The sequence below is a fragment of the Amphibalanus amphitrite genome, unplaced genomic scaffold (assembly GCF_019059575.1).
Source record: "Amphibalanus amphitrite isolate SeventyFive unplaced genomic scaffold, NRLGWU_Aamphi_draft 000145F_arrow, whole genome shotgun sequence".
Classification (NCBI taxonomy): Eukaryota; Metazoa; Arthropoda; class Thecostraca; order Balanomorpha; family Balanidae; genus Amphibalanus; species Amphibalanus amphitrite.
The window spans coordinates 711,685-735,986 of NW_024881640.1; the positions used below are offsets into that span (position 1 = coordinate 711,685).

A 24,302-nucleotide genomic window follows, 5' to 3' on the forward strand; every position below is an offset into this window, starting at 1 on the left:
ATAGAAGAGAAAATACATCGTCTGAGGCATTATGTATTCGAGCTGTATCATTTGCCAGAGTCTTTCAAGAAAACAAACTGCTTTGCATAAGATACAACACTGAACACCTGAAGGCAGCAAAACACATTCTTTGAAATGCAAGTTCTTCGCAAATTTAGTAGGTACCGATGCTGATAGGCAATCACCTCGCCACACTCAAACAGTAGCACAACAAGTGCTTAGCGTAACAGCTGGAACGCATTTGAACAAAATATATCCGTGATCACTCAATATGAGCATAAATAATTCCAAAGCGCCCACCTATCTTTCATCGGACTATGTGATAAATGAACACGCATATGCATAACAGGGAAAGTAGTTTCTCAACCCAACACTCAAGCCCAAATTTCTCAAAGTGAACCTCGTGCTCAAACCTCAAACCGACGGGGACTTATACAGTTATACACTATAACGCTATAACCGCACGGGACGGATGAATGGCGATCATACGATGGCAACAATGCATGCAAGTGCGAGGCATCTGAAACCACAAACATTGACCTATCATTCAGCGCCTTATAGCACTCAATACTGCCCCTCGTACGGGCGCACTGCATAACACTACTTCATACTGGTCAAACATTCCTGGACCCTGAAACGCCCACAAATCGCACTCACTTGAGCCAAATCAACAGCCATAATAGTAATAATGCCACTAGCATAGAAGTCACCTCACGCTAATTAACACATACGCACAGCCGCAGAACCCAGCACAAATAACGCAACAAAAAGACGGCACCTTCCCGGCTCAGCAGAGCAGGCAAAAACAACGTAGCATTCGAACATGTCTCACCAGACACAGATTTGCGAGTTCACTGTGCTTGACTGCATAATATCTGGTGTTCCTTCACAGTTAACTGGCATCAAAATTACCACAAAGCTATCACGGGATGTGGTCCCAGTCACCAACGACAACACAACAAACCAGCAACTGCAGAGTTTCATTGCAAAACCATTGCGAAATTTCACTGCAGTCGCCACCACCTTCGCCGCACGCGTAACGGTAGGAGACTTTGCCACCACCACCCCTGCCCTGCCATAGTAATACTCTGAGGACTGCACTGCTGGTGGAAGATCATCCAAGGCAGATCACAACAAGCAAAACCTGCAGAACCGTCGCCTTAAACAAATATATCATGCCGTGCGTCTTCAGATCGCATATGGGTCCGCTTGCGAACCGATGAATACAATTTCATAGGTTCAAACGTCTTGTCTTTTTAAGCGCCCAGTCCGTCAATGCACAAACGTTAGTCCCTCTGCGACGACCAAACATACCATCTGACGTCAGTTTGAGGTAACAGATGCAGCTGATTGGCCGACATACGTCTCTCTGACGTCACTTTGACGTCACTCAGGCCAGCAGCTCCTCTTCGTCCGAGTGCTCGGGCGACACGCGGATCGTTTCGTACACCTTGTTGGTGAGGTCAGTCATCTGAGTCTTGGCGTCTCGCAGCTCCTGTAATCGGAGCGAAAACGACGCATAAGCATTTATCAATGATCGTTACGTTAACAACAGAGCTTAGAAAACGATTTCAGTGATTCCGAACTATGCGACCAGCAATTTGATTGACATATAATTTACTCAATCTCAAAATCCTCATTCCGTTTTTAAAAATATAATAACATTTTAAAGGACAATTTCAGAAATGATTTTTGAGGTCAAGACAAATATCACAGAACCTTGGCATCCTCAACAAGGCATCGTTTCCCCGTACCTGTTGCGTGAGTCTCCTGGTGAAGAACGGTTTGAAGTAGAGATAATCCCACTTGGCGAACCCTCTCAGCTGCTGCGGGTTGGCGTTCGTGTCCCGCTCGTCCTCTGTTAGCTCGGAGAAGTGCTCAGAGTCGAGCGCCGTTCCCAGCTCGCGCGTCTTACTCAGGTTGAGGTCGCGCTGCCGGCGGGTGCGCCGCCGTCTCCGGGTGCGGAGGTCGTTGGTGAATCGGTCGGCACTGAGATATTTTAGTAGTGGTTGGGTGCTCCCGCCGAGGAGTAGAATGGAGCATAGCACCACGATCAGAGTGGTGGTTACTAGGACGTGCCGCTTCTCGGTCTCAAACTCCAGGTGGAGGCAGAGCGCGTACGCGATGGCGCCACGAAGACCTGCGGGAAAAAAAGAGGTAGGGAAGTAGAAGGTGTTACAGCAAGTAAGAATCGACTTTTTTGTTACTGAGGGCGGAGGCCGAAAGTGATACAGTTTTTTAACGCCTTCTTATTTCACAAACTGTGGCACATAAACCCAAAACAGCGACTGAACACCCCGACGTGTGCGATTTGCATACATACCTATTTGTGACTATCAAATGAAGGCCGTTATAAGAGGTGGATCATTTAATCACAGAAGTTATAAAACATAGAAAACCCGGACTCACCGCTAAACCACATGATGGCCTGCATTTTCCTGGTGATTTTGTGCTCCCTGAAGTAGTTGACCAGTATCGAGAGCGGGAAGATGTTGAGCGCGCGTCCGATCAGGCAGAGAATCAGCGACCAGATGACGAGCGCCGGCTCCACCTGGTGTTTGAAGCTGAAGATGGCCAGACCCAGGTACGCGAACACACACGTCTCTGAAAACGCACCGAGGGGTCAAGGTGTGAGCGAAGGATCACTCAGGGATTTCGAACTGTTTACAATCACCGGTATTGGATTACAACGGAGTCCGAAGGCTGTGTAATCAAGAAAGACCGGCCAGCCCGAGGACATCACACAGTACTACATTTCGATCCATTCCACAAGACCCGTAAAATCTATAAGGGAATATTACATCGCCATTACACAGAATTACGACTGAATATGAGATCCCACGATTACAAAAGATACTGATAAAATAAATCAGAAACAATAACAGTAACGAGTGACAAAACATCGGACAAACACAGTAGTTTCAGACAAATCGAACCCCATAACCCAGCTATTTTCACCTGCCACCAAGGCGAGCGTGCGCATGGTCTGCTGCATGGTGATCTGGGTGACGGCCCAGTTCACCAGTAAACTACACCTCTCTCTAAGCTGTACTCACCTGCCACGAAGGCGAGTGTGCGCATGGTCTGCTGCATGGTGATCTGGGTGACGGGAGACAGGTTGAAGTGGGTGTAGTGGGACATGACGATGCCGCAGAACAGGATCGCCATAATGCCTGCCGGAATACAAATTAGTGTCGTCAATTAAACAAAACAAACACATGCGTCACAGAGGCACGCAGAGGGTCGGTGAAAGGTGTTAATATGCTAATTGCTAGACTGACAGTATGTATATTTGCAACCACCTTTCGTAGCTCAATTGTCCTAGAACCTACAGTCAAGGCAAGCAATAGACCATTTTCTCATCACTCATCACAACATATCTCGATAAACGCTTTTCAGCAGATTGGTATATTTCCGTCCTCAAATCACACACCACACAATCCCACAACACATCCTGCCCATACCAACATATTATCCATCACATTTCCCTTCCGCACAGACCACCGGTCTTCAATCTCTATCTTTTGACCAAACCACTGTGCTCAGAAGTCAGAACACACGGGCCACGGCCGTATCCAACGCGCGTTTGACCAGCTGTATCTCCTCGTCCAGAAGGTAGACAGCCGCGATGACGCGGATACTGGGTGGCGGAGCGTGCACCTCCTGCTCTGGTAGGTAGCTGGCAGTGGTCAGAAGCACGCCCTCGTCGCGAGCCTGAAACAGGACGAACATAAGAGTATGGGCGCAGAGTTTCCCTCATATGATTGCTATGGCTTTGCTAAGTGAACATCAGTTCACAGTACACACGAGCAGCAGCTGTGACAAAAGAAGTTTCGATATCAAAGTAATGGAAAATTAACGAGGCGTTTATATATCACGGCTTTCTTCGGATAGACATACATACAACATGAGTATGACCCGCGTCGCTGTTTCTGCTCGCGAGACCTGATTTTAGCCTCATACCACTCACAAAGTCGACAATGCGCTGTAGCTTGTCCTGGTCCTTCTGTCTGTCTCCGCTGGACGTTTTAAGACGCAGGTGTTTGATGGGAGACTCGGGCACCCCCACCAGATCCAGTCTGTGGATAGATCCGACCATCCATTTAGGCACAAGTGCGGCACAGGAAGCAGGTGTAGAGGTCGTCACATATGAGGTGATGATAGCCTCATAGCTAAAGCGCAAGATTATCCGCTGAGTACGCGGCCAATATTATCAACTTATGCGAGAAAAAAGGTTCCCCAAATAAATCACCCACCACATCACCAAAACTGCGCCACGCTTTTTACATCCTGACGACATACCGATCTACATTCGATAGCGCGGCATGCAGTTTCTCCGACACAGTCTTCAGTCGTGACGTCAGCGTGACGTCATTGTCGATCAGCTCCAAAGCCATGGTGGCCGCAGAGGCCAGCATCGGAGGCAACGACGCCGAAAACACATAGCCTGTGGCAGTAAAGAAGACGTTGGATGAAGTTCACATCTTGTCATTACTAGTGTTACATAATTTCAGTGAGAAGTGCTCATATATCGTACATCAACCTGAATGTAACAATACAATAAAGCGTTTATTAATGCTCAAAGACACCTCATATTCGATTTAATCTGACAACAATAGCACCATTGCTGATCAAAATAAATCCTCGATATTGATTACTGTTGCGTACTGCGCTATTGATTTAGTGTTGCGTACTGCGCTATTGATTTAGTGGCCGATTTCACTGGTCGGGTTGTACACGTCAGCCGAGTCGATGCCGGGAGGTTTGCTCGTGTGCGCGCCATTCGTGTCTGGGCTGGCGACTGGGTGGAGTTCGTGGCGGCGTTACAATATATGAAGACTACGAGGCACAGTTGAGTGTTCGGTGGACAAGGACAGAACACTTTTGGCGACGAGGATCATCATTAGGACTGCACTATGGCGGCGCTTCAACCTCCTGCGCAGTTCACGCCCGGTGAGAATTTCGAACGATGGCTGCGAGGGGTGGAATTTTATTTGGTGGCAGTAGACATCACATCGCCGGAGAGAAAAGCTGCCGTTTTACAAACGCTCATGGGGCTGGAAGTGCAGGAGATCGTTCGCACCCTCCCACAACCTTCTGGTCTGCCCCGCTCTGCAGACGAGTATAAGCTCCTAACTGAGAAGTTGAAGGCTCATTTTCAACCAATGGTAAACGTCACCTATGAAAAGGCAATCTTGCATGATTTGTTCCGGAAGGAGGGGGAGAAGTTTGATGCGTTTATCACTCGCTTGCGTTTGCAGGCAGATCGATGTGGGTATGATTTGGTGGCGAGAGAGACTGTCGTGCTGGAATGTGCTGTTGCCAGGTGCAAGGACCCGGAGCTGCAGAAGAGGTTTTTTGCAGATCCACACCTGACGCTACAAAAGGCTGTGGAAATGGCCCAACACCTGGAGGTAACCAGAACCCAGCTGGAGGACCTCAACAGGCCAGGACTTCACTTCAGCCAGGTGGCACCACAGCAGCTGCATCTCGCCCGGTCTACATCCACGGTGAGGTGTCAAAGATGTAACAGTCGGAGGCACCAGGCCAGTCAGTGTCCTTTCAGGACCCAAAGTTGCTTCAATTGTTCAAAAGTGGGACATACTCAGTCGGTCTGTCAGTCTAAGCAGTTGCCAAAGAAGTCTGCGGTTGTGTCTGGCCAGCCAACCAAGTGCAGTAGATGTCTGGGAACATCCCACCAGCCGACTCACTGTCCCTTCAAGAAGTCGGCTTGCTTTGCGTGTGGGAGGATTGGTCATACTCGAGCTGCTTGTAGGATCAACCATCCACAAACCACCCAGACGTCTCATTTTGTGGAACCCGACACTGAAGTGTATGAATTGTTTGGACTTGCCCATGTTGGCCAGGAGATGTGTGTCTCTGAACCTGCCTCCAGCCTGCCCGGCACCGCCATGAATCTGCCCAGCCCAGTCGTGAGCCTGCCCAGCCCAGCCGTGAGCCCGCCCAGCCCTGCGGTGAGCCCGCCCAGCCCAGCGGTGAGACCGCCCAGCACAGAGGTGAGCCTGCCTTGCCCTGCCTCCACCGCCAGCCCGCCCTGCCCTGCCGTCGCTGCCGCCACTGCCGGCCCGCCCTGCCCTGCCACTGCTGCCAGCCCGCCCTGCTCTGCCGCCGCCGCCGCCAGGCCGCCCTGCCCTGCTGCTGCCGCCTGCCCGCCGCCCTGCCCTGCCGCCGCCGCCAGGCCGCCCTGCCCTGCCGCCTGCCCGCCCTGCCCTGCCGCCGCCGCCGCCGCCAGCCCGCCCGGCTCTGCCGCTGCTGCCAGCCCGCCCTGCCCTGCCGCCGCTGCCAGTCCGCCTGGTACTGTTGCTTCTGCTGGCCTATCCGATTGTGCAGCCACCGCCTTCAGCCTGCCCCGCCAAGCCCCAGCTGCTGCTGTTGCCAGACCGTATAAAGTGGATGTATGTGTCAATGGTGTTCCACTGACCATGGAGGTGGACACTGGAGCTTCTTGCAGTCTCATCAGTCATGATCAGTACTGTGCGCTGTGGCCTGACCTGTCTGCCCGACCGCCCCTGGTGTGCTCTGGCCGTCGCCTGTTGACGTACATGAGAGAGGAGGTCCCTATTGAGGGAGTGGCTGAGGTCCAGGTGTCCTACCAGGGTCAGACAGCTCAGCTGCAGCTGTTGGTTGTGAGACAACCTGGGCCCGCCCTGCTGGGACGTGATTGGTTACAAGTGATTCGTCTTGACTGGCAGTCCCTGTGCATGATTGGCTCTGAGGAGTGCCTCCCCGGGGATGCCCAGTCGCTGTTACATAGTCTGAAGAAGATGGAGCTGGAGTTCCCAGATGTGTTTAGCCCTGGTTTGGGTTGCTACAAACCTCGTAAGGTCTCGCTTCAGGTGGACCCGTCAGCGCCAGCCAAGTTCTACAAGCACCGCCCGCCTCCGCTGGCGTTGAAGAAGGACATCGAAGATGAGCTGGACCGTCAGGTGCAGCTGGGTATTCTGCGCCCTGTTCCGACTTCTGAGTGGGCGGCACCCGTCGTCCCAGTGAAGAAGTCTGACGGTAGTATACGCCTGTGCGGTAGCTATGATTTGACGGTTAATACTGCCACGTCTCTGGAGTCGTACCCACTGCCCCGGACAGAGGAGCTGTTTGCGGTTTTGTCAGGAGGCCGTTACTTTACCAAGATTGATTTGCGCGAAGCTTATCTACAGTTGGAACTTGATAGCCAGAGTCAGATGTATACTACCATTAACACACACAAGGGCCTGTTCTGTGTCACTCGCCTAGCTTTTGGTATCAAATCTGCAGTCGCCATTTTTCAAAGGGAAATGGAAACTTTGTTGGCGGGTGTGCCTCATACTGCAGTGTTTTTGGATGACCTTTGTGTCACAGGAAAGACGCCGGCTGAGCACCTGTCGAACGTGAGGGAGGTACTGCAACGTCTCTCTGATGCCGGCCTCAAGATCAACGTGAGGAAGACGACCTGGTTGGCGCGTGAAGTGTGCTACCTGGGTCACCGCATCTCGTCCGCCGGAATTCAGCCGTCCGACGACAAAGTGAGCGCCGTGATGTCTGCTCCTGAGCCCAAGAACCTGCCAGAGTTGAGAGCCTACCTCGGCCTACTGCAATACTACAGCCGATTCCTGCCGCGCCTAAGTACAGTTGCTGCTCCGCTGTACAATTTAGGTAAGAAAGATGCCCCTTGGGTATGGGGTCCAAGTCAACAGTCGAGCTTCCAAGAGACTAAACGCCTGCTCTGCTCTGCCCCAGTTTTGTGCCACTATCAGCAGAGTCTCCCGCTAGTGCTCACTACTGATGCCAGCCCGGAGGGTGTTGCGGCTGTTCTGAGCCACCCAGATGCCAGATCAGGAGCTGACCGTCCCATAGCGTATGCTAGCCGCCGTTTGTCTGCCGCCGAACGCAATTACAGCCAGCTAGACAAGGAAGCTTTGGGTGTAGTTTTTGGCATTGTGAAGTTTCACCAATATTTGTATGGCCGCCGATTTGTTGTGAAAACTGACCACAAGCCGTTGTTGGGATTGTTGAGCCCACACAAGTCTCTGCCGCAGGTGGTGTCGCCGAGGATGGTCCGCTGGAAGCTGACCCTGACCGGCTACGATTTCGATCTGAAGTACGTTCCAGGGAAGGAGATCAGCAACGCGGATGGCCTCAGCCGCCTGCCGGCTCCGTTCTGCCCGCCGGACCCGCCGCCGCCGGCCGAGGTGGTACAGATGCTGGACGCCGCGGAGAGTCTGGTCTCGGTCGCTCAGCTTCAGGCCGCCACCCGTCGAGACCCCGCTGTTTCCGCCGCGTACATCTTTACTCGTGATGGATGGCCCGAGGTCTGTCCCAGAGATGAGTTATCATTCTTTTTCAACCACCGTCATGAGTTGAGCATCGAGAATGGTTGTTTGTTGTGGGGTTTACGAGTTGTCGTGCCTACTCAGCTGAGAAGTCGCGTCCTGTCTCTGTTGCACAGTGGCCATCCTGGAATGACGGCGATGAAGCAGCTCGCCCGGAGCGTCGTCTGGTGGCCGGGACTGGACGGCCAGATTGAGGACCGAGTAAGGGCGTGTCAGGCGTGTCAGGCGGACAAAGGTAAGGTACCGGTGGTACCTTTGAAACCCTGGATATTCCCCACCGAGCCGTGGAGCAGAATTCATGTTGATTTTGCCGGCCCCGTGGAGGGGAAGATGCTTTTAATAGTTGTGGATTCGTTCACCAAATGGCTTGAAGTGTTTGTTACGAGCTCAACAAGTTCAACATGTGTGATTGAAAACCTTCGCAAGTGTTTTTCTGTTTTTGGATTGCCTTTAGTCCTTGTGTCAGACAATGGCACCTGCTTCACGAGTGAACAGTTTAAGTTGTTCTTGTCTGAGAATGGTATCCGGCACGTCTGTAGCCCGCCGCGTCATCCCGCCTCCAATGGCCAGGCTGAGGCTTTGGTGAAAGTCGTAAAATCGGCGTTGAAGAGGACTGAAGGAAGCCTCCAGACAAAACTGTCGCGTTTTCTTTTCACCTACAGGAATTCGCCACAGTCGACAACGGGGCGAGCTCCGGCTGAGCTGATGTTCGGCCGAGCGCTGCGTACTCCACTGCAGTCGCTGCGCCCGAGTCTGCGCTCCACCGTGGAGGCCCGTCAGTCAGCCATGAAGGACGTCCACGACCGCCGCGCCCGACCGCGCGATTTCCGCGTCGGGGACGCCGTCTGGGTTGAAGAGTGTCAGGGCTTCGCCCGCCGATGGGTCCCCGCGGTGGTCTCGAACAGCAGTGGTGTAATGGTGGACGTTCGCCTCGAGGACGGCCGCGCCTTCACCCGTCATGCTGACCAAATTCGTCCGGCCCATGTCGTGGCGGGTCACCCCTAAACCGCTGCAGTGGTGCCCCCTACCGAGTTACGGTGCTGAATCGTGGCATGGGTATACTTCTTGCCTGTGGGGAGGAGTGTTGCGTACTGCGCTATTGATTTAGTGTTGCGTACTGCGCTATTGATTTAGTGGCCGATTTCACTGGTCGGGTTGTACACGTCAGCCGAGTCGATGCCGGGAGGTTTGCTCGTGTGCGCGCCATTCGTGTCTGGGCTGGCGACTGGGTGGAGTTCGTGGCGGCGTTACAATATATGAAGACTACGAGGCACAGTTGAGTGTTCGGTGGACAAGGACAGAACAATTACCGAGTCCGTTCAGCCGCTGGTGATCGACGACGTGATAGGACCCACTGGTGAAGCCGCCGCACGACCCTAGCGAGTGCTCCAGGGAACCGCAGATCAGGTCAATGTCCGTCACCTGAAGACAGAGAGTAAGCGCAGTGTCAGCGCTCCACTTCAACGGGTGTTGTTCATCGCTTTTAAGAACCGTACACTACAGACATTCCAACCGTAGTGTCCCAGTCGATAATCTCGGTTACAAAGTGCGCGTCGTAGGCAAAAAGGCTGACTTCAATGAATGACATGAACATGGCGTTCATAATAGCATCGGAAGTGAAGAGCAGCAACTACTACACCATCGCAAGCTAGCATAGCTTTAGAAGATCACCGCCCACACACCTTGACGCCGAAGTGTTCGGTGGCACCGCGTCCATGAGCGCCCAGCACTCCAATCGATACATTTTCGTCCAGAATGATGCGAATCTTGTGCTGTTTAGCTAGTGCCACCACCTCTGGCAATGGGCAGATGTCACCCTCGTTTAGGTAGAGGCCCTCGACTATGATGAAGTGGCGAGCGGCCGCGGCGGAGGGTTTTGCATCCTGGGAGTTTGGTAGTTCGGTCAGAAAAAGGAAACAAAACAGCATGAGAGAAAGTCATCAAATCCATTTTAATTAGACATACGAGCAAGTTGGAAGGCCAGATCGTTGTGATGTGTGGATTGCTACAATATGGACACTTCAAAAGTGACCCACCTCTCTCTTATGCATCACTTCCAGAATTTTTTGTTCCAGATCGTGCATGTCGTTATGCTTGAACCACACGGTTTTACTCTTGGACACCTGCACACCTTTCTGAATCGCGAAGTGCACCGATTCGTCCCTGAAATTATGATTAAGCATCGTCATCTTATGCAAAATAACATGCATATCATCCTTTGGTGCGCTTAGATACAGGCTAAACGACCGGACATATCAAAGACAAGTCATGACAGTAAGCCGATTTCTACGAAATCCTGCAGAAGAACGCAAGTTCTCCGAAAATCCCTAAATTACTCGACACGTCAGCCAAAAATCACTATCAAATGACAAACGATAATGGACCTCAGTGATTGAAAGCCGATCCGGACATTTACAAGCACCAGCTCTGCTCCCGGCTGGATTTTCCCCATTGTCAAAGCGATCCCTACACACGGCTTACACAAAGAGAACGTCTCCCGGCTTGGCATAGGCCGGTATGGCCGAGCTGACGGTGGAAAACCCCAGCGAGTAGATGGCCGTTTCCTCCGTGCCCAGAAACGCTGAGATGCTGCGCTCCAGCTCCAGGTGAACGTCTGTTCGATGGACACGTGAAAACAGCACAGAGTTAGGACGAATGATGGATCAACAATTCATGAAATTGAGTAGAAAATCGCCTGTGATTAGTTGAATTTAAATGCCTACGGTATGGTAATGTTATCAAATTTTACAGGGAGATTTAGATGTTCTGCTGATCCGCCTGATTGCTATGATTAGGATGACCAAAACACAATATGCGTTCAAAAACATTCCGAGACAAGTTAATAGTCAAACATGAACTACCTAGGAGAATAAGCGTTCTATGGTTCGGCATCCGACAGTCCGTAAGTCTAAGTCTCCCCTCCTCCCGCTCCCACTCCACACTTTCTCCTCCCAACTTACCGACCGTTCCAAAGAAGGTGCGCGGCCCGCACGCGCCGACACCGTACTTTCTGAGGGCAGTGACGCTGGCAGTCTCGACCCGAGGATCGCCCACCATACCCAGGTAGTTGTGAGAGGCCACGTTCAGAAGATCGCGGCTGTTCACACGCACATATTTACCGAGCTGTAGGAAACACATGGGTGGATGTTAAGAAGGATAATAACTATATAACTTGTCTGCAAAGTCTGCAAAGGAAAATCTCATTTGATTGGAAGTAGAAGATGCGCTGAAAACGTGGAAACTTTGCATGTAATAACCCATTGCAAGTGTTACATATTACCTTACTTACTGGTGGTAGGGCATTAGCAAACGAGACACAATTGACCGTCAGGTGCCTAATCCTAACCGAGTTCATACTCAATATATATCTAAGCATGAGCATGTGAAGCCAACGAAATAAATCTCAATCTGATATAGCATTGTCAGAGGAGTTTGGCATACCTTGCCATCAACGATAACCGGGTTCAGCGCCGGATGGTCCCTAGGGGTGGGCGGAACCAGCGGCGCGGGAACCCATGACCTGATCTTCTCCTGGTCCTGAAAAAAATGACATATGTCACATGACAGAGGGCAAGTAAAACTATTTTGTGAGAAGTGAGGAGCGAAAAAACGAGCAAAGTTAAAATTACAGGCAAATCAAATATGAAAACGGTTGGAGAGAAGGAGGTTGATGCGACCCTGTTCCTTGCTCTTCATGCTGCAAAATAACTTTTCATCTATCGTTAGACAAATTTATTCCAATATTGTATACAATAAAGAAAAAAAGCAATAAACTCACCTCGGCTGACAGTTTCAGCACGGGATCCTCCATAGCGTCACTCAACTCACACCCGGTGGAGATCACGAACAAAAGACCGGCGGCGGGCCAACAACGGCCAAACGGTCGGCCGCTCGGCGTGCGAACACTTGTTTCTCATTAGCGAACTGCGCTTCTGAACGGTGGGCAGTGGACACAGGTGTCCGAGATGATGTCTGACGACAATGGCTAACGGCGACTGATATTTATCGAAGACGCTTCTCGTCTATTGGGAATGCTGTGCGGGGTGGCAAGGGTAGATTCAAGTATAAATTTGGTAGACGGTGCTATAATGCATACCCACTCAACAGCTCAGCACTGATAACCAAGTGCATGAAAAAGTTATTTGTTTTCAAAGCATCAGAATTCAATATAACATTCGGAAGCTTTCGAAAAAGGGTCTCGACAAATCATCTGTGAGCCGTTGATAAAACAAACTCCAAGTCCAAGTAGATTCGCTCCAGACTGATACCCAAAATGACACGCTTAAAAGAAAACCTTTAAGCCAGTAACGGTCGGCATCCGTGAATGGATCAAGCTGAACGAAGCCCTGCGCTCTCATCGGCTCAAACCCGGGAAGTACGGGACACAGCGAGTTGCCAGCTCCTCTACATCTGTGGAACCCAACCGTAAATCCCAATGCCCTTGATTTTCAACTCTGACAAAATCTTGCATCGGCGCTACTGTATACACAATAACCACGTCTAGAAGATTCACTCCGATGGAGGCATTCATGTGAGTCAATTTCTACATAGACACCTGGTAAGCCGGATTGTGGTCAGAAAACCACAGGAGTATATCATGCCTGACTGGCGAATCACACCAATCAAACAACGGACCCTGTCACCCCGAAGAGAGAGACAGACAGAGAGGGAGAGAGAAAGGGAGAGGGGGAGAGGGAGAGGGAAAGCAGAGGGAGAGGGAGATGGAGGGGGAGAGGGCGAGGGAGAGGTAGCGGGTAGGGAAAAGGGGGAGGGGAGGGAGAGAGAGGAAGAGGAAGAGATGGAAAGATGGGGAGTAAAAGTAAATGAAGATCTCCATTGGCTACCAGGGACCAAAAAGTAAACAAACCTACAGCATCATTGGCGAAATACTTGGACCGTGATCGTGGGACAGCTCAAACATCAATCAAGACCGACTGTACCAATAAGCTAACGACACAGGGAAATACCAGTCGTAACTAGGCTTTCAACTGGATCACAATCATTCAATATGTGACATTATTCTAAGGTGAACGCTTTGACGCAATCCTTGCATCTTCAAACACAAATCGAATTTCGACAAGTAACGGTCCATGGCAAAAGGACAACGAACCAGTACCTCGAGTTTCCACGAACACTTTTACGATAATATCCTAAAAATACAAGATGACCAGCTGCAAAGCAGATCATTTGAATCGTAAAAACGTCAAACTGGACCCACAAAAACAAATCACGTCCATACGGCCCATCTATGGCGCTCAATCAGTCACTGTATCAGCGAGAGCTGCGAAATTTCGACAGACGGAGGCAGAACCACTGGGAATTCCGATGATTTAACAAGCGGGACCTCCAGATCTAGCAAAATGTGCCGAAATTTGTCCGGTCCACTGTTGGCCAAATCGCAGAGATAAGAACTGAGCCCTGCAGACTCCGAGAGCCACCGGAACTTCCAGATCGGTCCCGAAAATGATTGACACAAAATGTGTCCCATCTATCGTTTTTACAGATAGGTTTGAATTTGTTAAGACTTGGAAACAGACGACACTTCGGCCAGCGAGTTGTCCTGGAATTCGCACAATCTGGAGCTAAGATGGTTTTCTGTTACTTTTTCTCGACTTTACAACACGCGCTATTGGCAAACTACAAGAAAAGGGCGGCCAGGCAACGTCTCTGCGACCGCGACAGGCTTTCAACATGTGTTAGGGACATCCATTAGCTCAGCTTAAGATGTCGACATTATAACAAGCCATGTCTTCCAGCATTCACTAAAGCGATCAAGTTTTAACAGCAACTGAACTCAGAGTGAGTGGGCAGCCGGTTCGATATCCATTCTAAGCTTCCAAGTGTGAAATGGAATTCATAGTGTACGCTCAAAGCATAAAAGCCGCAACCATCCCCCCCCCCAAAAAAATGCGTTTTTATTATCAGGTCACAGCACTCGACACACCATACGAGCAACATACACACATCAACCACATCACCATCATTCATTCTCACATCCACCCTTCCCACCATTTTTCTTCCCCCCCCCCTCAAACTCACCCGACAAATGCACTCCTTCCGCCAGTCCATACGGCGCGTACGTGAAGATCAGCATCATGGCGAACTCCAGACTGGGGTTGTTCCGCAGGTCCACGTGCTTGAAGAGGAGGGCTGCCAGCAGAGCGCTGACGGCCCCCAGAGCCGCCGACGCCACGAACATGAAGCAGAACCTGCCGACGCCGTGCAGCAGCGCCTCCGTCGAGGTCATGTGCGCCATCGCCGGCGAGTCCGACTCCAGGACCGTACTGTGGAGAGAGGAAGGAGAGGGAGTTCGAATTAAACCCGGACGTAGCTGTTAAGAGAGGGGGGGGGCTGGAGTCAGAGTCCAGCTCCATGCTGTGGAAAAGGGGAGTTAGAGTCAAACTCAGGACTTGGCTGCCAAGATAGGGAAGGGGTAGAGTCAGACTGCAGGACCGTGCTATTGAGGGTAAGGATAGGCAATCACTGATTCAAGTGGGAGTGAGAGAACCGGGGAAAAAAGAGCGGATATCAAACGCACTGCCGTCCTGTGGATACGCGGAGCAGATATCGCCATAAGTAGGTCTAGTGCGAAAATAAAAATAAAGACGCCTATCACCATGCATCAGGCGACAGGCTCCCGGATGCTCCGAAATCACAATTACGGATTCTGGGTTCACACACATCTTCAATCAGAAAACAACAAATTGGTGGAATATCCAGTGCCATGCAAGATTGCCGGGATGCTTTAATGTAACACCCGCCAGGGATTCCAGATCTGCTTTCTATAATTAAAGAAAATGCTGCCGGATGCATAGAACGATCCTGTTCCCACGACTGATGATGAGATCCGAATATCAAACGGAGCTTCAAACAGGACCATACACCCACACACTATCGACCACCAGTCGTCAGCCATCAAACGCGCCCCGATGGATGACGGAATGTTGCGTTACCTACTGATAAGATCAACCGGGTCCGGCAAAAAAGTAAGCGGCGTCTGTCCGACTGCGGCGTGTCCTGTTTGAGGTCCCGTTTTATTCGAGTGTGTCGGCGTCTGTCTGAGTGCGGCGGGTGAACATTGTGTACAAAATGTAATATTTATACGCTCATGAATTAAATATGATTACTGACAGATACAATGCCAAGTTTGAAACATGTAGAGAGCAAAACCACCGTAGAGCAAAACCACGGTTGTTCGATATCCGAATATGTATCGCTCACTGTCCATTGCCAACCGCAAAAATATGTTGACAGCGACGATGAGAAATATCGCCAAATGATGCCATTTACGACGTCTGTCACTGTTTCTGGCGATTCTTTTGCGATTTCGCGCAAGCTATCCAGTCAGCCCAGAAGCGTGTCGTGATTCTGCTAATGTGACCGCAAAACTAAACGACCTTTTACCGAACCAAACCATAAGCAACACACGCCGGCCCCCACACACCACACTCGCAACATCATACACTGCAGCAAGGCCGTTGCTAGCCGAGCCTCGCTACCAATACAGCATATCCCCGATCACAGCTGTAACTGTCACCATGGACCGCACAGTGTCCCTGCAACCACCGTCTATCAGCACCCAATCGGCCTTCGGTGGCCGGCGTGCGCGGCCGCATTCAGTAGACGCCCATAACACAAACGCCACCAGTCGGGCCCGCGGTCAAATGCCACTGCGACACCGCAGACCACAGTAACTGACCGAATTTGGTGCCCGGTGACACATTGGGGACATTGGGCGGCGGTTAGCGCGGATCGATCGAACGCGAGATTTAGAGCGGTGATTGTCGCTAATGCTGGAGGCTCACGATGCCATTAAGCTGTCATGATAGAAAGATAATTTGTTGATCCTGCACAGTGCTCACCGCTTCTCTTATAAGTTCGTATTTAGTGTGATATTTTGACATACGTATATAAAAATGTTGTATTTTGTGTTCGTTAGTCGGTGTGGTGGCAGTTAGGTCTCAACTGTCAGCCTACCTGACCGAGTCAACCCGGCCAGCTACATGCAGCGACGTCACCGCCCGCCGCCGCCCCGACTCGCAACACATAGTGACTATCTTGAGGACCTCATGCCCAATGCCCATAAACGAGCGCCCACAGAAGGAAGACAACGTGCCCAAGCCCATTCAGATAAACCCACGTCATGATCATCTCCAGGTGGGGCATTCCAGGACGATTCAACAGGTGCATAACACCCGACCCCCTCAGATTTGCTTCTAAATTGCTGTACAGGGTTATTCTGTGCCCAGAAGCCGAATCTGAAATTGTCAGACCCGTAGAAGCAACAGTTTTTGAGTTATAGCATCGGGAAATTTTGGAAAGTTAAAAAACATCATTGTATTTTAGTAGCTATATCTAATCGAAAACTTTTATTAAACTATAAAAATTATACATATTTGAACTCGCCACATCACAAGCTTTCTGATGGTATGCAAAATTTTTCAAAATTTTGAATTTTTAATTTTCCGAAAATTATTTAAAAATTTATTTCAAATTTTTCAAAGTGTGGCCAGTTAAATAAAATTTATTTTTTTTTAGCTTTTATTAATGCTTAGGGTATTGGGAAACTATACTGTGAAAATTGGAGATAGGTATTTTTTATAAATATTTTATTTTATTTTTTTACTTTCTCCATGTAATTATACCATTTTGCTTTGATATGGTGCCGACGGTGCTATCTCGGGAACGGATGATCGTAGCGCGCCGGACAAGGTGGCAATGGAAAGATCGCAACGAGATGGATCTAGACATTGTCCGAATGTTGTTCTTAAAGGTCACGGGTCAGGTCAAGGTCGGGTCAAAGACCAAAATTCCAGGTTCTCATTCCCTGGCTGCTCCTGAGGCACTTTCATAATGATGAAGCGATGTGAAAATCGCACAGCATGCGTCCAACATATTTATAAAGGCGGTGAATCAGTAAATATGCAATCACAAGGTGAGGTCAAGGTCAAAATCAGGTCACGAAAGGTCATGATGAATAAACAGGGATTAGGGACATGCGACACATGTTTTATGTGTTATTTTCCGATTCCAAGTCAATGGTGATGGGCATTTGACCATTCGGGACCAAATCAGGTCAGATTAGGCCAATGCCAAGGTCAATGTGTAAAGTTGCTGTTTCTATGTCGGCATTAAAATACCTACCTAATGAAATTGTATGATATGTGGCTATACTAGAGTAATGAGTGAAATGAAATGAATAATTTTTACATAATATCCACAACACACCTTCCATCTCGGCAATCCCGAACAATGTCATCACTTGGGTTTGTCCATAGACCTCTTTATACCTTGTCCAATGTCCATTGACCTCTTTATGTCCATAGACCTCGGTATACAGAGGTCTACGGTTTGTTCCATCCATCCCGACCCAACAAGCCCACACTCCCATCCCGACAAGACAAAACCACCATTCCGTACCAAACCATTCCGTACCACACTCCCCATCCCTTGCCACCCGATCCCGCGTCCCATCAAACCCGCGTACTCACGCGGTCAGCACGATGGCAACTGCGTCGTTTAGTATCGACTCGCCAAAGACGAGCATGTTGAGCACGGGGTCGACGTCCAGAGCGTTAAAGATGGCCAGTGTGGCCACTGGATCAACGGCAGAGATGAGCGAGCCAAAGGCGAAACTCTCCACGAAGGATAGATGGTACGCCACGTCCGCCTGCCGGGGAGAGAGACGGGGATGGATATGATGGTAGAGGTGATGGTGGGTGACGATGACGGTATCACCAGTCTCTGTTCTCCATCCCGCTCGTCAAAATCGCGTCAGACTTTCGTTCGTCTTCCATATCACTATCCATCGCCTCGTCTTCACCCGCAAACTCTCACCGTAACCAGACTGTTTTATCTTTCACCCTTCCTAGATTGACAAAATCAGCTGCCAGCCACTGTCGGCCGTAAGCCCCCCCCCCCCCCCAATAATTGCTAAAATATGTCTGTCCCTCGGCTCCCAGTGCTGAAAATGAGGCCGCTTTCTGGTCCCGGCGTTTTATTCTCCGGGTGGATTACCCCCGTCCAGCGTTTAGCCTTTCGGGACCCACTCAGGGTCGCGGTTGTTTTCACCGCTCGCCCCAGTCGAGATGCAAAGTTGATAGTCACACGAAGCTTATTTAGGGCCAGCCAAACCAGCTTAGTCTGGAGATACTGTTAAATGTATGCATGTAGATGAAAGAAAAATGTTTTATAAAATCGATTAATTTCGAATTCGCATTTTCAGAGGCCCCAAATAAACTTCGTGTGACTATCAACTTTGCATCTCGAAAGGGCCGAGCGGCGAAAACAACCGCGGCTCTGAGCGGGTCCCGAAAGGCTAAGCGCTAGACGGGGTTAACCCACCCGGAGAAAGCGGCCTCATTTCCAGCACTGGTCCCTCCCCACACTATCTCCATCTGTTCTCCACCCCCGCTCGACAGTTGAACTGGTTCATAACATTTGTCGGGATAGTATAATCGCTAACTCACCATGCCCAGCAGGTAGACCCCGCCTCCGACTACCAGAGCCGAGATCACCGTCCCGAACACGGCAAACACCATGATGGAGCCGAAGTTCTGGAAAAAGTTACCCTGCAGGGAAAGAAAGCAAAGTCAATGGTCAGTAGCGACAGGAAAGGAGCCAGCTGGCCGCATTAGTCAGACATTAGAGAACGAAGGTGATTCTTATCACGAAATATCTGCAATCAATCGGTAATTTCACCACTGCCCTTCAGAAATTATAAGCCCTTCATTTTCACTTATCCCACATACCTTGTGCAAATTGTATCCTGATTCGAAGATTATGGGCGGCAGAATCACTAGGAAGAAAACAGTGGGAGAAAAGGCCTCTTCTCTCTGAAACGGGAAACAAGGAAACATCTGTCATGCAAGCAACTCCATGTGATGTGACTCCATGTACCTTTTAAGTTGTTTTTCCATTCGTGTGCCATCAAGAACTACTCGCTACCGGGCCAGCTTCTTCGAACCTGTCGCCAGGGTAAATTCGGTCAAGAACGGGATGTTTTGCCGACTGCCCCGACTTGCCAATGATTTTATAGCTCGATGTCCCCATGTTGACCTTTTTCATGACAGTAGGTCCGTGGTGATGAAAAGTGTGATCATGCGTGTGGTGTAATATCCTGTTTACGACTTGTATTTATTGTTTTATACGGATGACTTTGCCTATTAGTGGGAGGCCTTATCCCGTTGGCAATATACTGAATAAACAAACAAACAAACAAACTGCTGTAAATGTTCGAGGGACCTAGGTCGAGGGACAAAATATGCTAGGTTAACGACTTAGTGTTGAGACCAGAGACGCCATAAGCAAGATCGTGTTTTTACCGCACTTCTCGACAACAACGGAGAATTCCTCAAGTAGAACTGTAAACTGTGGGGAGATTGTCCCAGTTTACAGTCATCCGATCGTGGTGATCGGGAAACGTGTTCCTTTCCGAGCACTCGTCAGCCACCAGGGCTCTTCATGTCGCCCTCGCTTCCTCGTCTTCCGTCTTCCTCCAAAGCCTTGGTTTGATGAGTAGAAGAGTGTGTCTTAACAAATTTCAGATTTTACTAATGTACAGCACACACGGACGTTAGACGGTATACTAAAACTACGCGCATGCGCTAGACGGTCTATCTAGTAACGTGAGACATGCGCAGCGTGTGTGCGCGGATATACGAGTATACATAAGCAATGTCGCACCGACACATGCGCAGCAGGTGTGCGCGGCTGTAGGGAACTCCTACACTACCCCCTCCCTAGACGGGTCGCGAACGTGACGCGTCGAGATCGCTGTGGGGATCGAACGTCGCGATCGGTGCGAGAGCGCAAGATAGATCGCGGTGGAGCTGGTCCCGGTGCTGCTGCTCTTGGAGATGGTTGTTCTGCAGGCGGCGTGTCTTGTGGCAGCATCAGCTCCAGGCCGTCCGACCGGGCAGCTGATGGTGGCAGAGTCGCAGAGGCAGGAGACTGCTGCGCAGGTAGGTGTGGCGTCTCTTCCGGAGACGCAGGCTCGCAGTGGTCGATGTTGCTGGTTGGTGCGCTGGCGGCCACCGGCTGCTTGTTGGGTGGAGCTGGCGTCGGCGTCGGTCGCTTCGGTAGGTTGCCGCGAGGAGATGCGCTGAGTGAGGCGTCAGCGTCGATCCGTTGCTGTTTGGCAGTCTTCGTGTTCCGCACGAAGAGAAGTGTTGCGGCAGATGCTTTCGACCGGCTGCACGGAGGCTCGCAGCGGCGGGCCTTGTTGCCGAAACGCTGGTGGTACCAGCAGACAGAGCTGTCTGGGTACGTCGGCGTCGGAGGGCGTGACGGGCGAGGCGTCTGACGGCTGCGATGTCGACCTTTGTTGCGGTGGGAGAAACTGCACGGCGCTTTGCAGCGACGCGCTCTGGCACCGAAGCGCTGGTGGTACCAGCAGATCTCGTAGGTTGACGGATGCGCTGGCTTTAGAGGGCGGTTTTCATGGCGTCGTTGATGCTGGCTTCGGCCAAGTTGCGATGCTGCGCCTTTGAGTCGACGCTGGGTGGCCTCCATTTGCTGTACTCGGACGATGAGGGTCGCGATGGTGGCTAGCAGGGCTGTGAGCCGACCTGCTGCCTCGGGTTCGGGTGCCGGCGAGCTGAAGCTGGTTGCGGGAGGAGCGGTGTGCTGCCGGGTGGCTTCGCTCGACTCCATGGTGTGGTCCACGAGTAGCCCGGATCACGTCGGGGTCACCAGTGTAAACTGTGGGGAGATTGTCCCAGTTTACAGTCATCCGATCGTGGTGATCGGGAAACGTGTTCCTTTCCGAGCACTCGTCAGCCACCAGGGCTCTTCATGTCGCCCTCGCTTCCTCGTCTTCCGTCTTCCTCCAAAGCCTTGGTTTGATGAGTAGAAGAGTGTGTCTTAACAAATTTCAGATTTTACTAATGTACAGCACACACGGACGTTAGACGGTATACTAAAACTACGCGCATGCGCTAGACGGTCTATCTAGTAACGTGAGACATGCGCAGCGTGTGTGCGCGGATATACGAGTATACATAAGCAATGTCGCACCGACACATGCGCAGCAGGTGTGCGCGGCTGTAGGGAACTCCTACAGAACACACTACACAGCAAATAGTATTTCACTTAAAAGTGCGTTTCTTTTTGTCATGTTCACCACAAATCCATGTCTAAATATTTAAATAATAATTGTGAACTATCCATCCACCATCTACCTGAATCATTCAACCCGGTTACCTCGGCGTCGTTCTAACCCACCTGCCAGTCGGCGATACCGCTCTTGGACAGTATCTCCAGTATGAGTCCGATCAGTGCGCCGAGAAACACCACCGCGAGACTCTCCGGCAGGTAGCGCAACTTCGAGCCGATCATATAGTGGATCATCAGAATGCAGAGAGCTGTCAATGAAAGTGGTAGACGTAGTTAGCTGGGAGGACGGTGTGAATTACTGAGGAGTCATCTGTCTTATGGTACGACCACGATAACCGAACATTCCCATTTTGCACGGCAAATAGTACGATTAGTAACGATTCTCGATTCATGATATTTACCACATCGGTACCTATCGACGAAGATGAACGAAAGTGGTACTTCACATCTGCTAGCATGTTCTTTGTATGATGTTAACAGCTGCGAGCTCTTCATAGTTCATAGTGTTTCATTGACTACCCATTACAGTCGCCAACCATTAAGCAGTACAAACACATTATTCACCGCATCAGCGTCATTCTACCAGCGGTTTATCCCATTACACACGGACCCAAACGCCCACCATATACTATACCATACCGACCCGTCTCAATCCCACTCCTCATTAACGCTATCCCCCGCTCGTCTCACCGAGAATGGCCAGTGAGAAGAAGATGGACATGGAGTTGAGGTGCTCCTCCTCAGCAGCTCCGGCTTCCGGCAGCGCCGGCTCCACCTCCTCAGTCTTATTCTCTCTGACGAAAGACAGACACATAGTTGATATAATGTCACATGAAAAGATGGTATGTTGGAATCGCTTCGGCGTTCGATATATGGAGACTCCCAACGGAAATGGATTATGGTCTGCGCTGATGAGAGAAACTCATAAACCGTATCCCGTCGAAATCAGTCACAACTAAGCTGGACGGACCTGTCCAAAGTCTTCCGAAAACCGGAATATCGCAAAGATCGTTTACCGCGGTTTCCGGCTTCGTCAGGCATTTCATTCAAAGCGTAAAAAGTGTCGATATCACACAACATTCCTCCCATCAATATGGTCATATAACAATCATAGCAACAGCACCTCTGGCCTAAAGCTCTGTTAGTGCCTCACACACTCACTGTTCGGCCGGCTGAGGCGGCGGCGCCGGAGGCTCTGTGGCTGGCACGCTGCTGTTGGCTGGTGAGCCATTCTGTGCTGGAACGATGACTGCATTCTCGTTGACCAGCTGGTTGAGCGGGACACTCGGGTCATTCAGGTCCGGCGCTGGTGGGGCAGTGGAGCTCGCAGCGGGCACTGCAGACACTGGTACAGAGGAGCCCGCTGCCACTGAGTCAGAGGAGGCCTGAGGGGCTCCAGCTGCCACTGAGCTCACAGATGGGGCTTTAGCAGACAGAGAGCTCACCACAGGAGCTCCAGCTGCTACTGAGCTCACCACAGGAGCTCCAGCTGCAACTGAGCCAGCATCAGGTGAAGCCTTTAGTTCTCCTAACACTGAAGATGCCGAATCACTGGCCACAGAAGTGGATGAGGCCAGAGCAGCCCCAGTGACAGGAACAGCCGTGGATGGTACTGATGATGCTCCCCCAGCTTGTGTTGGGTCCACGGAGGTGGTGAGGCCAGTCAGAGCCAGCAGTACCCAGCCACTGACCAAAGAGACTGTGAGAGCCTGCATCACAGCAGCAGGATGCTCTCAGCAGATCAGCATTTCAGGCCTGTGAAAAGATAGGAAAGATATGTTCATTTCAGAGGGTTGAGGTGCAAATTTATTTGTCATGGCAATGGAAATAACTGGCCAAAGCTGGTGAGCAGGTTAGGTACAAAGAGGATCAAAGATCAGCGGCACCAGTTCATTCTGAAGGATCACCACTGCCACTACCACACAGCTACAAAGCTGTGCAACAGAATGAGCTGGGCTCATGAACCTGTCCATGAGTATCTGATAGAAGGCCCGTAGGTCTTCTTAGCCAAGGCAGGGATCTTCAGACTGGGGCCAAAGCAGCATCTTGGGACTTGGACTAACAGTCTGCTCCTTTCTGTTGTCTGGTCTTGGGAAGGTGGGTCAAATGGAACTATGCAGAGGCGGATCCAGCTCAGAGTTTGGGGGGGGCAAACCATAACAATTTATCAATTCTTTCCATGCCTCGTCCATAGGCGTAATGTTGATATTAAAATCATGCCGTTTTGGGGGGGGGGCAAATGCCCATTTTGCCCCCCCCCCCCCTGGATCCGCCACTGGACCTATGGCAGAAAGACATGCTGCAAGCTAAAACTGTGTGCCGACTCCTGCCATATTTCTGGGTGCCGGTTGTGCTGACTGATCCATGTACGGAGTTTGAGTTGCTGTGGAGGCAAACAACAAAAAAGTCAAAGTTTTAAAACTATTGCAGGTTTGCCGACCTTGGTTTTTGAACCTTGTTACATTTTACAAGTTGGAAATATGCCAAGCATACCAACTTTGTTGAGTGGAGCTGAAATCAGTTTTGTTCAGTTGAGTTGTTTAGTATTTATGCGAAGAAAACCAGCAAACGCAAAAAAAACACTGTAACAACTAACAAACGCGAACACTGCGATTTTTGTTTTGGTTTTGTTGGTCGTTGATTGATAAACAAGTTTAGGGCCCCGAACTAAAAGAGGAAAACCAACAACAATCGGGATAATAGTGGTGACTTATTTGGTAAAAAACACCTGAATATCAAGAAAGCCATGCCGGGTAATCAGTTTTAAAGGTGTTTGGATCTCCTACAGTTCTTTATGAATTTTCTAATAATATATTCTTTTGATAAATCGCAACACTACTATGCCACATCAACTTTTAC

General features: G+C 50.5%; 3 protein-coding genes across 8 annotated transcripts; 1 reads left to right on the forward strand and 2 right to left on the reverse strand.

Annotated features, from left to right (window-relative positions):
• Positions 1-20: 20 nt before the first annotated feature.
• LOC122382723 (sodium/hydrogen exchanger 8-like) lies at positions 21-24,282 on the reverse strand. Of its 4 annotated transcripts, none has more exons than XM_043368412.1 (12): positions 23,937-24,282; positions 22,605-23,198; positions 22,134-22,237; positions 21,552-21,691; positions 19,079-19,162; positions 18,797-18,898; positions 17,819-17,997; positions 14,367-14,611; positions 3,057-3,173; positions 2,410-2,604; positions 1,755-2,140; positions 21-1,495 (listed from the first exon to the last, which is right to left on the reverse strand). In XM_043368412.1, the coding sequence occupies exons 2-12, from the start codon at positions 23,156-23,158 to the stop codon at positions 1,391-1,393; spliced, it is 2,211 nt and encodes a 736-aa protein (XP_043224347.1). In that variant the 5' UTR covers positions 23,159-23,198; positions 23,937-24,282; the 3' UTR covers positions 21-1,390. The 4 variants fall into 4 exon arrangements, with proteins under 4 accessions (XP_043224347.1, XP_043224349.1, XP_043224351.1 ...); XM_043368414.1 differs by having other exon boundaries at positions 24,040-24,094; XM_043368416.1 differs by having other exon boundaries at positions 24,050-24,088.
• LOC122382725 (serine palmitoyltransferase 1-like) lies at positions 3,388-12,166 on the reverse strand. Its single transcript, XM_043368420.1, has 10 exons — positions 12,106-12,166; positions 11,769-11,864; positions 11,288-11,450; positions 10,809-10,941; positions 10,364-10,490; positions 10,010-10,210; positions 9,638-9,749; positions 4,303-4,447; positions 3,971-4,079; positions 3,388-3,714 (listed from the first exon to the last, which is right to left on the reverse strand). The coding sequence occupies exons 1-10, from the start codon at positions 12,136-12,138 to the stop codon at positions 3,550-3,552; spliced, it is 1,284 nt and encodes a 427-aa protein (XP_043224355.1). The 5' UTR covers positions 12,139-12,166; the 3' UTR covers positions 3,388-3,549.
• LOC122382724 (uncharacterized protein K02A2.6-like) lies at positions 6,213-9,600 on the forward strand. Of its 3 annotated transcripts, none has more exons than XM_043368417.1 (2): positions 6,213-8,562; positions 8,990-9,600. In XM_043368417.1, exons 1-2 carry the CDS (start codon positions 6,444-6,446, stop codon positions 9,031-9,033), a joined length of 2,163 nt encoding a protein of 720 aa, XP_043224352.1. In that variant the 5' UTR covers positions 6,213-6,443; the 3' UTR covers positions 9,034-9,600. The 3 variants fall into 3 exon arrangements, with proteins under 3 accessions (XP_043224352.1, XP_043224353.1, XP_043224354.1); XM_043368418.1 differs by having other exon boundaries at positions 6,213-8,528; XM_043368419.1 differs by having other exon boundaries at positions 6,213-7,650; positions 8,034-9,600.
• Positions 24,283-24,302: the final 20 nt, after the last annotated feature.

Excerpts from the sequence above, each read along its gene's own strand:
- LOC122382723 (XM_043368412.1), bottom strand. The coding sequence starts at position 23,158 with ATGCAGGCTCTCACAGTCTCTTTGGTCAGTGGCTGGGTACTGCTGGCT. Across the intron at positions 18,899-19,078 it reads CAGGATACAATTTGCACAAG|GGTAACTTTTTCCAGAACTT; the intron begins GTATGTGGGATA and ends CTTTCCCTGCAG. Across the intron at positions 14,612-17,818 it reads GTTGCCATCGTGCTGACCGC|TACGGTCCTGGAGTCGGACT; the intron begins GTGAGTACGCGG and ends CTCTCTCCACAG.
- LOC122382724 (XM_043368417.1), top strand. The coding sequence starts at position 6,444 with ATGGAGGTGGACACTGGAGCTTCTTGCAGTCTCATCAGTCATGATCAG. Across the intron at positions 8,563-8,989 it reads GGCGTGTCAGGCGGACAAAG|GAATTCGCCACAGTCGACAA; the intron begins GTAAGGTACCGG and ends TTTCACCTACAG.
- LOC122382725 (XM_043368420.1), bottom strand. The coding sequence starts at position 12,138 with ATGGAGGATCCCGTGCTGAAACTGTCAGCCGAG. Across the intron at positions 10,211-10,363 it reads AAGTGATGCATAAGAGAGAG|GATGCAAAACCCTCCGCCGC; the intron begins GTGGGTCACTTT and ends CCAAACTCCCAG. Across the intron at positions 3,715-3,970 it reads TACAGCGCATTGTCGACTTT|GCTCGCGACGAGGGCGTGCT; the intron begins GTGAGTGGTATG and ends GTCCTGTTTCAG.